At 42.5% G+C, this 17,406-nt stretch overlaps 1 protein-coding gene across 1 annotated transcript in view; it reads right to left on the reverse strand.

Moving 5' to 3' along the window:
- The window catches only part of LOC124775353 (transmembrane protein 132E), a 267,220-nt gene that overhangs the window by 67,074 nt on the left and 182,740 nt on the right, over window positions 1–17,406 (reverse strand). The window contains exons 9-10 of the mRNA XM_047250188.1: window positions 8,830–8,965; window positions 669–851 (exon numbers count right to left, since the gene is read on the reverse strand). Of these exons, the coding sequence (XP_047106144.1) occupies window positions 669–851; window positions 8,830–8,965 (319 nt within the window). The remainder of the gene's footprint in view (window positions 1–668; window positions 852–8,829; window positions 8,966–17,406) is intronic.

The following is a 17,406-nucleotide window of genomic DNA, read 5'->3' on the forward strand; positions in this document are numbered from 1 at the left end:
AGGACCTTGCCTAGTACGGCGGTGCGGCTCTCCCGGATCGTTCCCCTAAGCTCTGTCAAGAAGCATGGGACTTTATTTCCATTTCCATACTACAGACACAATAAGATGACTAGCATAGGGACAAGGGAGGAAATGTGCGTTCTAACAGAGGTAATGTAGGAATTTCACGCCCATTCAGTTCGTAAAGAGTGTGATTCGCGAGCCAGTTACAGCTGACAGCTGCCGTTGAAGAGCGCTACGATGGCGTTGTGGCACACATACCGTATGCACAAGTCGCGCCGTTTTTGAGCACTGAACAACACGCTGAACTCGATACACTAAACGTCCGAAAGCACGTTCCGTCTGGCGACTGCTTTGGAGAACCGATTTCGCTCAGCGATGGCCATTTTCAGGTCTGTTTCAAAACAAGTCCTAATACGATGATGGCATAGTAGGAAATGTTTGAAAACAGATTGGAAGATTGTCATCGCTTGCCGAAACCCGCAGAGGGAAGAAAGCTAAATTTATTCTGTATTTTCTGGGTTAGTGTTTTATTCGCGATTACGTCGCGGCATCTAAGACATTATTGTGATCTGATTGAATTGAAGCGGCCTAAAGTGGGCTCCAGATCAGAGACGAGACTGAGTGGTGTGTACCTGCTGAGAAAGAGCAGCCCATGGCGTACGTACCTGTACCTCGGAGCGCCCGACGCCGCGGCCCTGCAGGATGCGTCCGCTGAGGCTGGCGATGCGCGGGTCGGAGACGCGCAGCAGCGCCTCCACCAGGTCGGTGACTCGCAGCCAGGTGCGCCGGTTCACGAAGTAGCTCACGCGCCCCGAGTCCTGGTCCGAGGCGCTGAAGCGCGCGTACACCTGCAAGAAACGAGGCGGACTCGCCGTAGCTCAGTCCAGCGTCTCCCTTCACCGGCAGTTGCACTCACCATCTAGCTTTAAACAGTCCTACAGCTGACGTACCAACAAGAGCAATGTAGAGGGAGTTGAAGACACAACGGAATTAATGACATTATCTACCAGTGGGCGATGGTTTATATCAAATGGGGCAAATTGAAAATTTATGGCAGGCCAGGATTCGAACCCGGGTCTCCCGCTTACTAAGCCATCCGGACCCAGTGGTCACCACGCCTGCACTGCACTGAAGGGATCATTGGCCGTCGTCACATCAACTGCATATACAGGGTGGTCCATTGATCGTGACCGGGCCAAATATCTCACGAAATAAGCGTCAAACGAAAAAACTACAAAGAACGAACCTTGTCTAGCTTGAAGGGGGAAACCAGATGGCTCTATGGTTGGTCCGCTAGATGGCGCTACCATAGTTCAAACGGATATCAACTGCGTTTTATCTAAATAGGAACCCCAATTTTATTACATATTCGTGTAGTACGTAAAGAAATATGAATGTTTTAGTTGGACCACTTTTTTCGCTTTGTGATAGATGCCGCTGTAATAGTCACAAACGTGTAAGTACGTGGTATCACCTAACATTCCGCCAGTGCGGACGGTATTTGCTTCGTGATACATTACCCGCGTTAAAATGGACCTTTTACCAATTGCAGAAAAGGTGGGATATCGTGTTGATGTACGGCTATTGTGATCAAAATGCCCAACGGGCGTGTGCTATGTATGCTGCTCGGTATCCTGGACGACATCATCCAAGTGTCCGGACCGTTCGCCGGATAGCGGGTCAATCATAGCGCCATCTGGTTTCCCCTTTCAATCTAGACGAGTTTAGTTCTTTGTAGTTTTTTCGTTTGATTCTTATTTCGTGAGATATTTGGCCCGGTCAATATCAATGGACCACCCTGTATAACTGAGCGAGTTCCAGCAGCAGCTCTGCCTGTTTCGTGAATTAATAGTAAACAAGTTGTCACATGGAGAGTTGACAGATGGAGACCATTTTGAATTATTAATCACGGCCCTATTTGAATTATTGTGTCCTTCGTCTGGCCTCATAATATGGTTATCCAATACTTCAAGGGGGACGTACAGTGTAGTGTAGAGTAAAATGAAATTCGATTTACGACGCTTCGTTTCTTCACGAAAATGTATTGAGAGATGGTGTTACCGAATCAACTGATAGTTCGAAAGGAAAAAGGGCAATCGAAGCTTACATTCCTGTGGTAGCATCCATAGCCATACTGTTTTCGTTGGAAATGAAAAAAGAAGACAAATGCAATAGAAACTTCTTTAACAAGCACGTCTCTCATCAACCCAAAACATATTATAATCAGAGTATACTTTCAGCTGCATAAAATGGCATGTCTGGGTACGGCTGCGGACTTATGTACAACAGGTGTAGGGAACCGAAAAATAAGGAAAACAACTTTTCCATGAACCATGGACCTTGTCGTTGGTGGGGAGGCTTGCGTGCCTCAGCGATACAGATGGCCGCACCGTAGGTGCAACGACAACGGAGGGGTATCTGTTGAGAGGCCAGACAAACGTGTGGTTCCTGAAGAGGGGCAGCAGCCTTTTCAGTAGCTGCAGGGGCAACAGTCTGGATGACTGACTGATCTGGCCTTGTAACGCTAACCAAAACAGCTTTGCTGTGCTGGTACTGCGAACGGCTGAAATAAGGGGAAGCTACAGCCGTAATTTTTCCCGAGGGCATGCAGCTTTACTGTATGGTTAAATGATGATGGCATCCTCTTGGGTAAAATATTCCGGAGGTAAAATAGTCCCCCATTCAGATCTATGGGCGGGGACTACTCAGGAGGACGTCATTATCAGGAGAAAGAATACTGGCGTTCTACGGAAAGGATAGGTTAAAGTTAGATATAGTGGGAATTCGTGAACTTCGGTGGCAGGAGGAACAAAACTTTTGGTCACGTGAATACAGGGCTATAAATACAAAATCAAATAGGGGTAATGCAGGAGTAGGTTTAATAATGAATAAAAAATAGGAGTGCGGGTAAGCTACTACAAACAGCATAGTGAACGCATAATTGTGGCCAAGATAGACACGAAGCCCACGCCTACTACAGTAGCAGAAGTTTATATGCCAACTATATGATGAAATAAAAGAAATTATTCAGATAGTGAAGGGAGACGAAAATTTAATAGCCATGGGTGACTGGAATTCGGTAGTAGGAAAAGGGAGAAAAGGAAACGTAGTAGATGAGTATGGATTGGGGGTAAGAAATTAAAGAGGAAGCCGCCTAGTAGAGTTTTGCACAGAGCATAACTTAATCATAGCTAACACTTGGTTCAAGATTCATGAAAGAAGGTTATGTACATGGAAGAATCCTGGATGTACTAGAAGGCATCAGATAGATTATGTAATGGTAAGAAAGAGATTTAGGAACCAGGTTTTAAATTGTAAGACATTTCCAGGGGCAGATGTGGACTGTAGATTAAAACTGAAGAAACTGCAAAAAAGTGGGATTTTAAGGAGGTGGGACCTGGATAAACAGAAAGAACCAGAGGTTGTAGGGAGTTTCAGGGAGAGCATAAGGGAATGGGGGAAAGAAGTACAGTAGAAGAAGAATGGGTAGCTCTGAGGGATGAAGTAGTGAAGGCAGCAGACGATCAAGTGGGTATAAAGACGGGGGCTAGTAGAAATCCTTGGGTAACAGAAGAAATATTGAATTTAATTGATGAAAGGAGAAAATATAAAAATGCAGTAAATGATGCAGGCAAAAAGGAACACAAAAGACTCAAAAATGAGATCGACAGGAAGTGTAAAATTGCTAAGCAAGGATGGCTAGAGGACAAATGTAAGGATGTAGAGGCTTATTTCACTAGGGGTAAGATAGGTACTGCCTACAGGAAAATTAATGAGACCTTTGGAGAAAACAGAACCACTTGTATGAATATCAAGAGCTCACATGGAAACCCAGTTCTAAGCAAAGAAGGGAAAGCAGAAAGGTGGAAGGAGTATATAGAGGGTCTATACAAGGGTGATGTACTTGAGGACAATCTTATGGAAATGGAAGACGATGTAGATGAAGATGAAATGGGAGATACGATACTGCTGAAGAGTTTGACAGAGCACTGAAAGACCTGAGTCGAAACAAGGCCCCGAGAGTAGACAACATTCCTTTAGAACCACTGACGGCCTTGGGAGAACCAGTCCTGACAAAACTCTACCATCTGGTGAGCAAGATGTATGAGACAGGTGAAATACCCTCAGACTTCATGAAGAATATAATAATTCCAGTCCCAAAGAAAGCAGGTGTTGACAGATGTGAAAATTACCGAACTATCACTTTAATAAGTCACAGCTGCAAAATACTAACACGAATTCTTTACAGACGAATGGAAAAACTGCTAGAAGCCGACCTCGGGGAAGATCAGTTTGGATTCCGTAGAAATGTTGGAACACGTGAGGCAATACTAACCTTTCGACTTATCTTAGAAGAAAGATTAAGAAAAGGCAAACCTACGTTTCTAGCATTTGTAGATTTAGAGAAAGCTTTTGACAATGTTGACTGGAATACTCTCTTTCAAATTCTAAAGGTGGCAGGGGTAAAATCCAGGGAGCGAAAGGGTATTTACAATTTGTACAAAAACCAGATGGCAGTTATAAGAGTCGAGGGGCATGAAAGGGAAGCAGTGGTTGGGAAGGGAGTGAGAGAGGGTTTGTAGCCTCTCCCCGATGTTATTCAATCGGTATACTGAGCAAGCAGTAAAGGAAACGGAAGAAAAATTCGGAGTAGGTATTAAAATCCATGAAGAAGAAATAAAAACATGGAGGTTCGCCGATGACATCATAATTCTGTCAGAGACAGCAACAGACTTGGAAGAGCAGCAGAACGGAATGGACAGTGTCTTGAAAGGAGGATATAAGATGAACATCAACAAAAGCAAAACGAGGATAATGGAATGTAGTCGAATTTAGTCGGGTGATGCTGAGGGAATTAGATTAGGAAATGAGACACTTAAAATAGTAAAGGAGTTTTGCTATTTGGGGAGCAAAATAACTGATGATGGTCGAAGTAGAGAAGATATAAAATGTAGACTGGCATTGGCAAGGAAAGCATTTCTGAAGAAGAGAAATTTGTTAACATCGAGTATAGATTTTAAGTGTCAGGAAGTCGTTTCTGAAAGTATTTGTATGGAGTGTAGCCATGTATGGAAGTGAAACATGGACGATAAATAGTTTGGACAAGAAGAGAATAGTATCTTTCGAAATGTGGTGCTACAGAGGAATGCCGAAGATTAGATGGGTAGATCACATAACTAATGATGAAGTATTGAATAGAATTGGGGAGGAGAGGAGTTTGTGGTACAACTTGACAAAAAGAAGGGACCGGTTAGTAGGAAATGTTCTGAGGCATCAAGGGATCACAAATTTAGCATTGGAGGGCAGCGTGAAGGGCAAAAATCTTGAGGGAAACCGAGAGATGAATACACCAAGCAGATTCAGATGGATGTAGGTTGCAGTAAGTACTGGGAGATGAAGGAGCTTGCACAAAATAGGGTAGCATGGAGAGCTGCATCAAACCTGTCTCAGGACTGAAGACCACAACAAACAACAACTTTTCCCTTATAATTGTATGTTAACGCGCTCAGAAGAAACTAACCTATTTAATGTAGGACTGAAAAAGCCACACGCTCACTCCATTTCAAAGTCCGCTTCCGACGGTGGTGCAGCCTCAGTTTGTAAGAAATAATTTGTCGAAGAGTTCACGTTGCTCGAATTGGATAGCCAAAGACAGCCATCATAAACAAGGTGATTAAAGAAATACGCTTGAACTGCACTAAATGACATAACGTGTGTTGGTTGGTACTAATACAGGAAAAGGGAAAAATAAAAAAAATAAAAACTGAAAGACACGTAAAGCGCTTTTATTGTTTGCGGTGCTGCATAAGAACCACCACTGAAGCAGCCATCAAGAACTGTCATACAGAAACGACCATTTGCTGTGTAGCTTGTAAACCAACAAAACGGTACAAATAACTCTAAACATGCTGTCGGCTTGGAATTACGCTTGTTTACGACCACCACGACACTGTATTAGACCTCTTCAAATGACGTTCTGCACTGATTGCCCGATGCGGATTGTGAACATGCTGAATATTCAGTATTCTCCATTAGAACGATTTATGCGGCATCTGCAGCGGTTAGACACACTGACCGGCGGTCTCTCTTTGATGTTAATTTGGAATTAATTCTGCTGCACTACCAACTGAACTGTGGTTTGTATAAAACGGTACAAATGTTGCAATCAAACCCACCACTGAGAGGAAACTAGACGCAAATACATTTCATCACGATTTTTTTTCCTTTCTTTTAGTGCTTTAGCAAATACAGATTCTCGTGACTTCAAGTTCACATCAACCAAACGCAGTTATTCAAAATGACATTATTTCTGGTACATCTATGAACCGAAAATAAAGGATATCGACTTCTAAAACGATTATTGTGTGTCAAACATCGGGAAATAAATCTATTATTAGATGTACTCATGTCTAAATGTTTTTATGTGTGTTTGTGTTCTAATTAATCTCACAAACATACATACATACACACAAACAGTCTTATACTCAAAATAAAACAACGTTAACCATGAGATTACCGTTCGTAAATTTTGTACATTAAGTTCACCTTGGTTGCGGATGACAATCTGTGGGAAAAAGGAAGAAACAGTAACGTCAAATACAGAACACCACAAAAACCGCAGCATGTAACAAGGTATACATGAGAAAGCTAGTCCGTTTTCCAGATTCGTTAATCCTTTCTTAAAAACTCAAATTTCCTTAGGCACAGATTCAAAAGATCTGTGTTTCTGTTATTTAATAGAAATTAAATAAAGAACTCAATGATGATGCTGCAATTTCAACGAAACAAGTATGGATAAAAATAATAAAAATTGCGTTTGTTGCAGGTGGATCCCACCCAAAAAACGAACTATTGCTAGTAATTTAAAGAAACGGTAGGTTACTTCTTTATTTTTCAATAACTAATTCACGCAAAACGTAGCCTACGTGACAGTCTCCGAAGTATCAATATTGAACATAATTTTTGGTTTTTCTGCGTTGTTCCGTTACTTAAGACAGTTAAACCCCATTGTGCAACAGCCAAATTTAAATACCAATCAAGTTATACAAGACAGTTAAAATATTTTCTCCTTCTTAGCAAATGCTGGGACCGTTCCTTAGGTAGTATCGTTGTTGATTTATATATTTTTCCCTGTTCATTAAGTTACAAACAACAACTTCTCCCAAATAAAAATTTATACTTGATTAGAGTTTCGTTGCGGACGAGATACTCCACGTGAACATTATGCTTCTAACCTCGCATTTTCTCAGGGTCAAACAAGTCAATTGAATATCGCGTATCTACACTATAGTTTGAAAAATGTGAAATTCGAAGACCGAGAAATGGGACCACAATGAAATTTATTCCACCGCTTAGGGACCTGACACTACACAAATGATTGGCATTACCGTACCGTACATGTACCATAACTGATGAAATTCAGTAGAGAGTAGCGCCAACACGTGCTGCAATCACAGCCGCTACACGTCACGCACGGAATCAATGAATACGCTGCTATGCTTTACCACGTGGTTTGTAGACAGGGCCACGAAGCATTAACTGTGGCTGCAGGAGCACCTGAACGAACGAGCTGCCGGCCGACCATATCCCAAGACATGTTCGATGGATGACATATCAGGCGAAGGTAGCGGTGGCACCCATCATTCTTCGGAGAAGGCTTGCCATTCCTCGCCCACTCGCGGTCATGTGTTGTCTTGCTGAAATATGGCATCCAGGAGCGGCAATATCTGGGGCTGTAAGACCTCGCTGATGTAGCGGTAGCTGTTCAGGTTGTCTAAAGACGCAAAAGGCGAGTTCGAGTGTCGTAGTCAATTTGGCCCCAAACTATCATACTCGGCCTTTGTCTCCTACGCCACCCGATTGCGTTCACCACGGTGCTAGCGCACGCGTATACGGCCATCACTGTAGGGCAAGTTGAAGCTGGACTCGCCCAAAAACTACATTTTGCCACTCAGTATGCTTTCGGCGTTCACGTGCAGGCTGCAGAGTTGGTGGGTTCTAATAAATGGAAATTGGTGTAATGCCAATCGTGCCACCAGTCCAGACCGTACAAAACAGCATCGATCCGTTGACGCAGACATTTCCACACCTATTGAAATGCTCCAGCGTCGCGCCAACATTGTGGGCGAAGTTGTTCTGTCCGAAACGGCCAAGCACACAAATGGCGGTTATGTCGCGCGGTGGTAACATTGTGTCGTTCAGTACGCTGTCGGCACTGTGTACGACCTTCTTCTCTCCACTGGTTCCACATACGCCTCACCGTTGAAGCAGCGTGCCCTGTACGAGCCACGCCGGCCAGTGTAGCCCGAGCGGTTCTAGGCGCTTCAGTCTGGAACCGCGCGACCGCTACGGTCGCAGGTTCGAATCCTGCCTAGGGCATGGATGTGTGTGATGTCCTTAGGTTAGTTAGGTTTAAGTGATTCTAAGTTCTAGGGGACTGATGACCTCAGATGTTAACTCCCATAGTGCTCGGAGCTATTTGATTTTGTACGAGCCACAATGCCACGAAACAACAGATCCGCCACCCGGAGACCAATCATTCTGCCCCGTTGGAACGCACCCACACGCCGATATTCCACTTTGCGATGTCGGCTAGATATAGTGGCTCTTGGTTACAAGTTCCCACTTCGTATAACGGCTCCGCACCGAATGAGCGACGTGTATTTTAGACCATTGCTCCTAAATGTTTCTCTTTTTACAATCACTAGCGCATCTTTGAATTTATTGTAATATAAACCTAAATGAACTGCTTTCAATTTTTAGCTGATCCGTTACTGACATTATGACCGAGGACCTGTAAGACAACCAGTGGCGGCGCCTGCTCACCTCGACGGGACTCTGCTGGAAGCGCAGTCGGCAGCTGGGCTTCTGGTCGTGCTCCATCATGTCCTGGAAGCTGGGGTCCTTGCCCCACCGCGGCACGTCGGCGGCCTCGCGTTTCTTCAGCTTGTTGCCACCTCTACTGTAACACAAAACACGGACATTTGTGAAAAGGACGAAATGAAATACAATAACACACGAAAAATTCCGATACTTTATATTCTGTAACTCTAGAATCCACTCAGGCTGAAAAAACTGTAACAACTATGAATACGAAACTATTCGTCTCGTCATGCTCTTGTTTGGCTGTTGATATCTGATGCCCAGTGTCCGGTGGACATAGCTGCTGATGCTGTTAACTCGCGTTACACAAACTGGATACCACAGTTATTCTGAAGCATGCAAATTGGAGCTTTAACGTTTCCATGTGTGGTTGAAAATGAGATACAGGCGATTGCAGTCTCTAGATGTTACTGTAACTTTTCGGTCTCCATAAAATTTTACTGCAACAAGTTATACCATCTATCTAGCATGTTGTTACAAAAGTAAAGTTTTTTGTCGCTGTATTACACAAGAAAAAAATGCAAAGTTTAATACAGGAACAAGCCGTTTAGCAATTATGGTTAAAATGTTAATCGAATTTTATCAATTTTTCTTGATTTGTACAATGTATACCACTCTCATGACTCCCATGCGGGAAGAAAATTAAAGAAGAGTCTTTGAGACTAGCGTAGTGGCGATATTGCCCTGTTCAAAACCAAATGAAACCAGTTAGGAAGAAATGTTTTACATTTCTTACTGAAATGTTGTTGGAGTTTTGGTCAATAAATATCAGAACATAGCCTTTAAGAGGGCGTTGAAAAGAGATTGACTCACATGAAGAGTATGATATATTCATCTGTTTCGTTTTCCGCTTATCGACTCTTCGCTGAAATTCAACTGAAATTACGTATTCCTACGTAGGTGCTGGATTTTGTACACTGTTTCGCTATACTGCGAAAAAGTTTTGATATTTGGTCCCGCAGTGTCTATATTTTACGTCGTGTTCTGAATTTCGCAGACTGATCACATAATAGGCCGTTTTGTTTGTGTCTAATGTAGTCTAAAAAAGTGCTGAAGGATGTCTTGCGAAACAATAGTCTTAAAAGTAGCGATTTGTGTGGATGTTTGAATGGCTGGAAATGAAGTTTGAGCTCTGGATAATTCTTTTTTTCCATAAGATTAAAATCACTTTACTGCACAAGAGTGCTTGGGATACATAACTAAAACTTACTTGGGATACATAACTAAAACTTACCTTACTCGAAAGTTACCACTAGTAATGGTGCACCGATTATTACACACGGGTTTTCTTTAAAATACTATACAAACTGAGGCTAGCAAGGTATTGTGTTCAACGTCGTGCATCGACTCGATGAAGACTTTTTTTAATTTTTCACTCAGTTTTATATTGTTAGGAAGCTAAATACGTTATCTTGCAGACATCTTCATGTCAATATGTTGAGATATTTTGCTTCCCCTTTTTATCGTGGATCGAATGAACAGCCTGCGGCATTAGGAATTTTGCGCACAAAAAATGGACATGTTTCATTAAGATTATTCTTTAACAATATTAAAAATTATTAAGTAAGTCGTACTAATATTATACGGCAAATCTTTTTTATGTCAGTCCTGGTTGTTTAGCGGTAAAGTGCCTCCCAGGAAACCAAAAGATCGCAGGATCGAATCCAAGCCAGAAAAGTTGGTCCACGGAAATTTTCCGTCTACGTGTAATTCCCATGGACCATGGACCTTGCCGTTGGTGGGGAGGCTTGCGTGCCTCAGCGATACAGATGGCCGTACCGTAGGTGCAACCACAACGGAGGGATATCTGTTGTGAGGCCAGACAAACATGTGGTTCCTGAAGAGGGGCAGCAGCCTTTTCAGTAGTTGCAGGGACAACAGTCTGAATGATTGACTGATCTGGCCCTGTAACATTAACCAAAACGGCCTTGCTGTGCTGGTACTGCGAACGGCTGAAAGCAAGGGGAAACTACAGCCGTAATTTTTCCCGAGGACACGCAGCTTTACTGTATGATTAAATGATGATGGCGTCCTCTTGGGTAAAATATTCCGGAGGTAAAATAGTCCCCCATTCGGATCTCTGGGCGGGGACTACTCAAGAGGACGTCGTTATCAGGAGAAAGAAAACTGACATTCTACGGATCGGAGCGTGGAATGTCAGATCCCTTAATCGGGCAGGTAGGTTAGAAAATTGAAAAAGGGAAATGGATAGGTTAAAGTTAGATATAGTGGGAATTAGTGAAGTTCGGTGGCAGGAGGAACAAGACTGTTGGTCAGGTGATTACGGGGTTATAAATACAAAATCAAATAGGGGTAATGCAGGAGTAGGTTTAATAATGAATAAAAAAAAAGGAGTGCGGGTTAGCTACTACAATCAGCATAGTGAACGCACTATTGTGGCCAAGGTAGACACAAAGCCCATGCCTACTACAGTAGTACAGGTTTATATGCCAACTAGCTCTGCAGATGATGAAGAAATTGATGAAATATATGACGAGATAAAAGAAATTATTCAGGGAGACGAAAATTTAATAATCATGGGTGACTGGAATTCGTCAGTAAGAAAAGGGAGAGAAGGAAACATAGTAGGTGAATATGGATTGGGGGGAAGAAATGAAAGAGGAAGCCGCCTTGTAGAATTTTGCACAGAGCATAACTTAATCATAGCTAACACTTGGTTCAAGAATCATGAAAGAAGGTTGTATACCTGGAAGAATCCTGGAGATACTAAAAGGTATCAGATAGATTACATAATGTTAAGACAGAGATTTAGGAACCAGGTTATAAATTGTAAGACATTTCCAGGGGCAGATTTGGATTCTGACCACAATCTATTGGTTATGAACTGCAGATTGAAACTGAAGAAACTGCAAAAAGGCGGGAATTTAAGGAGATGGGACCTGGATAAACTGAAAGAACCAGAGGTTGTAGGGAGTTTCAGGGAGAGCATAAGGGAACAAATGACAGGAAAGAAATACAGTAGAAGAAGAATGGGTAGCTCTGAGGGATGAAGTAGTGAAGGCAGCAGAGGATCAAGTAGGTAAAAAGACGAGGGCTAATAGAAATCCTTGGGTAACAGAAGAAATATTGAATTTAATTGATGAAAGGAGAAAATATAAAAATGCAGTAAATGAAGCAGGCAAAAAGGAATACAAACGTCTCAAAAATGAGATCGACAGGAAGTGCAAAATGGCTAAGCAGGGATGGCTAAAGGACAAATGTAAGGATGTAGAGGCTTGTCTCACTAGGGGTAAGATAGATACTGCCTACAGGAAAATTAAAGAGACCTTTGGAGAGAAGAGAACCACTTGTATGAATATCAAGAGCTCAGATGGCAACCCAGTTCTAAGCAAAGAAGGGAAGGCAGAAAGGTGGAAGGAGTATATAGAGGGTCTATACAAGGGCGATGTACTTGAGGACAATATTATGGAAATGGAAGAGGATGTAGATGAAGATGAAATGGGAGATAAGATACTGCGTAAAGAGTTTGACAGAGCACTGAAAGACCTTACGACCTATCTTAGAAGAAAGATTAAGAAAAGGGAAACCTACGTTTCTAGCATTTTTAGACTTAGAGAAAGCTTTTGACAACGTTAACTGGAATACTCTCTTTCAAATTCTAAAGGTGGCAGGGGTAAAATACAGGGAGCGAAAGGGTATTTACAATTTGTACAAAAACCAGATGGCAGTTATAAGAGTCGAGGGGCATGAAAGGGAAGCAGTGGTTGGGAAAGGAGTGAGACAAGGTTGTAGCCTCTCCCCGATGTTATTCAATCTGTATATTGAGCAAGCAGTAAAGGAAACAAAAGAAAAATTCGGAGTAGGTATTAAAATTCATGGAGAAGAAGTAAAAACTTTGAGGTTCGCCGATGACATTGTAATTCTGTCAGAGACAGCAAAGGACTTGGGAGAGCAGTTGAACGGAATGGACAGTGTCTTGAAAGGAGGATATAAGATGAACATCAACAAAAGCAAAACGAGGATAAATGAATGTAGTCAAATTAAATCGGGTGATGCTGAGGGGATTAGATTAGGAAATGAGACACTTAAAGTAGTAAAAGAGTTTTGCTATTTAGGGAGTAAAATAACTGATGATGGTCGAAGTAGAGAGGATATAAAATGTAGACTGGCAATGGCAAGGAAATCGTTTCTGAAGAAGAGAAATTTGTTAACATCGAGTATAGATTTAAGTGTCAGGAAGTCGTTTCTGAAAGTATTTGTATGGAATGTAGCCATGTATGGAAGTTAAACATGGACGATAACCAGTTTGGACAAGAAGAGAATAGAAGCTTTCGAAATGTGGTGCTACAGACGAATGCTGAAGATAAGGTGGGTAGATCACGTAACTAATGAGGAGGTATTGAATAGGATTGGGGAGAAGAGAAGTTTGTGGCACAACTTGACTAGAAGAAGGGATCGGTTGGTAGGACATGTTTTGAGGCTTCAAGGGATCACAAATTTAGCATTGGAGGGCAGCGTGGAGGGTAAAAATCGTAGAGGGAGACCAAGAGATCAATACACTAAGCAGATTCCGAAGGATGTAGGTTGCAGTAGGTACTGGGAGATGAAGAAGCTTGCACAGGATAGAGTAGCATGGAGAGCTGCATCAAACCAGTCTCAGGACTGAAGACCACAACAACAACAACAACAACAACGTGTAATTCAGCCTTCATCTCTACGTTGTGAGTAGTCACCAGGAACGACTCATTGTTCGGTTTCCACGTAAAAATTATGTTCCCCTTTCCCCCTTGGATAAGTTTACGCCAATAGTCGATGTTGAGTCCAATTGAAAGACTTGAACTAGGCACTGAGCCACACTAAATTATTATTATTATCATTTTAAAACATGCTGATGATAGACGAGATCTGCACTTAATGGATCTATTCTCACTGGAAAAGGTACAGGCAATGCTGTGATGATGTTACAAACTTTCATGGACGATGGAGAACGGTAAATGTATCATTTTGAGCCTGTCTAGTAAACGTGAGGTCTAAAATACATATCTTAAGAGATATGAGTAACTTTTCAGCTGAAGAGAGATGTTTCAAGTAGCAGAAATGAAGAAGTGCTCATAGCTCTTAAAGTATGTATTTTAAAGCCCATGTTTACAAGGCAATTTCAAATGGCTCTGTGCACTATGGGACTTAACATCTGAGGTCATCAGTCCCCTAGAACTTAGAACTACTTAAACCTAACTAGCCTAAGGACATCACACACATCCATGCCCGTGGCAGGATTCGAACCTGCGACCGTAGAACCGCTCGGCCACACTGGCCGGCCAAGGCAATTTTAATTCATACTACCTGGTCGCAAAACATGGAAAACAAAGAGCTTTCAGTAGAACAGGTTCACTGTCAGAGATATCAGAACTATTTTAGCTTATAACTTCCGACTCAGTCGTTTCCGGACCAGAGTCCCTTACCTCAAACGGATACCTGAAAGTTTGTAACACCAACGCTGAATCGATCTGTACATTTTCGAGAGACAAAATAGATGGCAGTGCGAAAATGTAGAATAACAATGGAGCAGGTACGTTGAGGTCTAATTGCATAATATGGAAGTTTTGTATCTACAAAAATGTGGCAGATGGGAGTAAAAGTAAGTAAACGCTGATTAGGTCACGACTATGCAGAGGAAAGAAACAAGAGGAACATTGCGAAAACTGGGATAGCATTGCTCTGGCGTAGGCTAATATGCAAGGGGACATCAAAAAGTAAGTTAAACGCGTCGTCCCATGCTAAGACCATTGCGGAACAAGAGTGGCACTTTGTCAACAGAGGAAACGAAGAAGCAGGCCACTGCAGCCGTAGCCTAGACGTTGGTTTTCTCCACTATAGTTTTTTACATTGAAGTACCATACTCAGAAAACTTTTATGTCAACTGACTCTGGCCTCGGAAGCCTATGCAGTTATAAGAGAGAACATGTTTTGAATGTACTGCAGACACAGTCCTGCTGCGGTACAGATAACGGGGCATTACGGTGTGGGAGTGAAATTGCGCTACAACTGGAAGAGTACTGATACGTTTTTTGTTAGTCATTGGTTTCGTGCAAAGTTTATCGAAGAATATTGGGAAGCGTTTCAACAGAATCACAAGGAAAGTCGCGAGTTATCGCATTGTGATTTGTTGTATTCCGGGTTGGCTAAAGAAGTCTTAGCTTGGTAAAAAGCGTCCTTTCAGTCTTCGAAGGTAAGGAAGCCGCAATTGTATTTGTTTGGTGACACAAATATAGGGAAGTCTACTTTGATTGAGAAGATCTTAGGCCGTAAACAAGAGGTTTATGTGCCATATTGTTCAAAGTTTGGGTTTGGCGGATACAATTCCTCTATTCATTCTGTTATTTTGTTTGAGAAATTCGAGGGGTGTAGGTGGAAGCCTTATGCAGGTATATTAAAGAGAATTGTTGAAGGTAGGCCTGTAACTAACAATGTTAAAAATAAGCCAGGCCTAATAATTTCTCACTCTTGCCTCATTATACAGGGCTATTACAAATGATTGAAGCGATTTCATAAATTCACTGTAGCTCCATTCATTGAGATATGGTCACGACACACTACAGATACGTAGAAAAACTCATAAAGTTTTGTTCGGCTGAAGCCGCACTTCAGGTTTCTGCCGCCAGAGCGCTCGAGAGCGCAGTGAGACAAAATGGCGACAGGAGCCGAGAAAGCGTAATATGTCGTGCTTGAAATGCACTCACATCAGTCAGTCATAACAGTGCAACGACACTTCAGGACGAAGTTCAACAAAAATCCACCAACTGCTAACTGCATTCGGCGATGGTATGCGCAGTTTAAAGCTTCTGGATGCCTCTGTAAGGGGAAAATAACGGGTTGGCCTGCAGTGAGCGAAGAAACGGTTGAACGCGTGCGGGCAAGTTTCACGCATAGTGATGTGAAAGATTCAGTGTTTAAACCTCCTCTACCAAGAAACGTGCCAGAACTGCGAGCTCGCATCAACAGTGCTTTCGACTCATTGATGGGGACATGCTGCGCCGAGTGTGGGGAGGAACTTGATTATCGGCGTGATGTCTGCCGAATCACTAAACGGGCACATATCGAACATTTGTGAATTCCTAAAAAAACTTTTTGAGTTTTTGTATGTGTGTGCAAAGCATTGTGAAAATATCTCAAATAATAAAATTATTGTAGAGCTGTGAAATCGCTTCAATCATTTGTAATAACCCTGTATTTGTGTCTTTTGTCTCGTCTTAATATTATTTATTCATGCTAATTGCCGTATTGTACATTGTTTGGCTGTGAAGGAGGAGATGGACACATCTTCGGACTTGGGAAGATGTGTCGTTGGCGTACTCAATTTGTGGAAACTGTAAATGTAGAATCCAATTATGGCGGTAAAACCGACAATGTCGAAGTGTTATTACTGCGGGGCAAAACGTTTAATTGTATAAACTGAGGGTTGAGAGGGGAGAGTGGAAAGGGAAGGAACTAAAGGTATCAGTTGCATCGGGACTTTATGCGCAGTCAGCGGGAACAAGTGAAAATATGTGCCGGACCGGGATTTGATCCCGGGATCTCCTACTTACGAGGCAGTCGTCTTAATCACTGCGCCACCCGGACTCAGTGTTTAACATAAATGTGCTGACTATTTTGGCACGCTTTCCGGCCGACTCACACTCCCACCCAGCTCCACCTATCCACTGACCCCGTCCATGTCCTTCATGCTCGCTACTTTTAGATTCCCGCTGGAGATCGAATGTAAATGTGCGCCTGGCGATGAAGATTGTTGATTCATTGCACATCGAGGCGAATCGACTATATGAATGGGAGGTGTCTGTTATTTTGGGCATGTCCGAAAGTAACGACACCACGAATTCGTATAATCAAGATCTCTAAGTTGCACACAGATTCACCGTGAAATTCCGCGGTATTTGGATCAAATGCAATGTCGCGTGCAGCTGTAATGAAATGGTGCTAGGAATTTGATCAAGGCCGTAAAGACATTGGTGCTACTGATGGGGAAGGAAGTTCATGACATCGACCACAGACGACAATATCCAGGCAATCGAGGAAATGATTCGCTGCCATTGTACATTTTCCGGCGATGTGGATGTTCACCCAGCATTTCGCGAATGACTTCGAGACTAAGGAAAGGAGTTATATCGTCGAGTAACTGAATGATTGGTGGAATGTTCCGACCGTTGTTTATAGATAATTGGTGACTATGTTGAAAAATGCGTCAACTTGAAATAAAATGTCAGCATTCGATGAAAGTTGCTTGACCTGCCATAATAATATGTAACTTAATTTTTGCAGCCCCCTGGCATAAATTAGGAAGGATAAGTATCAAGACCGTTTACGTCGTATTTGAAGAGAATTTGAAGGTTATAAGCATTATAAATGTGTTGGTGGTTGTGGGATGGAAGGGAGTGGAGCGGATTGGTAACATTGGCATAGAGTTTAGAGACGCTGGTATGTAGGATACTCGAAGGTGTTCGGCAGAGTTGAACAGGAAGTTGACATAGATGGACGAAACAGTCTTGTCACACTTACAAGGGA

The sequence above is a fragment of the Schistocerca piceifrons genome, chromosome 1 (genome assembly GCF_021461385.2).
Source record: "Schistocerca piceifrons isolate TAMUIC-IGC-003096 chromosome 1, iqSchPice1.1, whole genome shotgun sequence".
Classification (NCBI taxonomy): Eukaryota; Metazoa; Arthropoda; class Insecta; order Orthoptera; family Acrididae; genus Schistocerca; species Schistocerca piceifrons.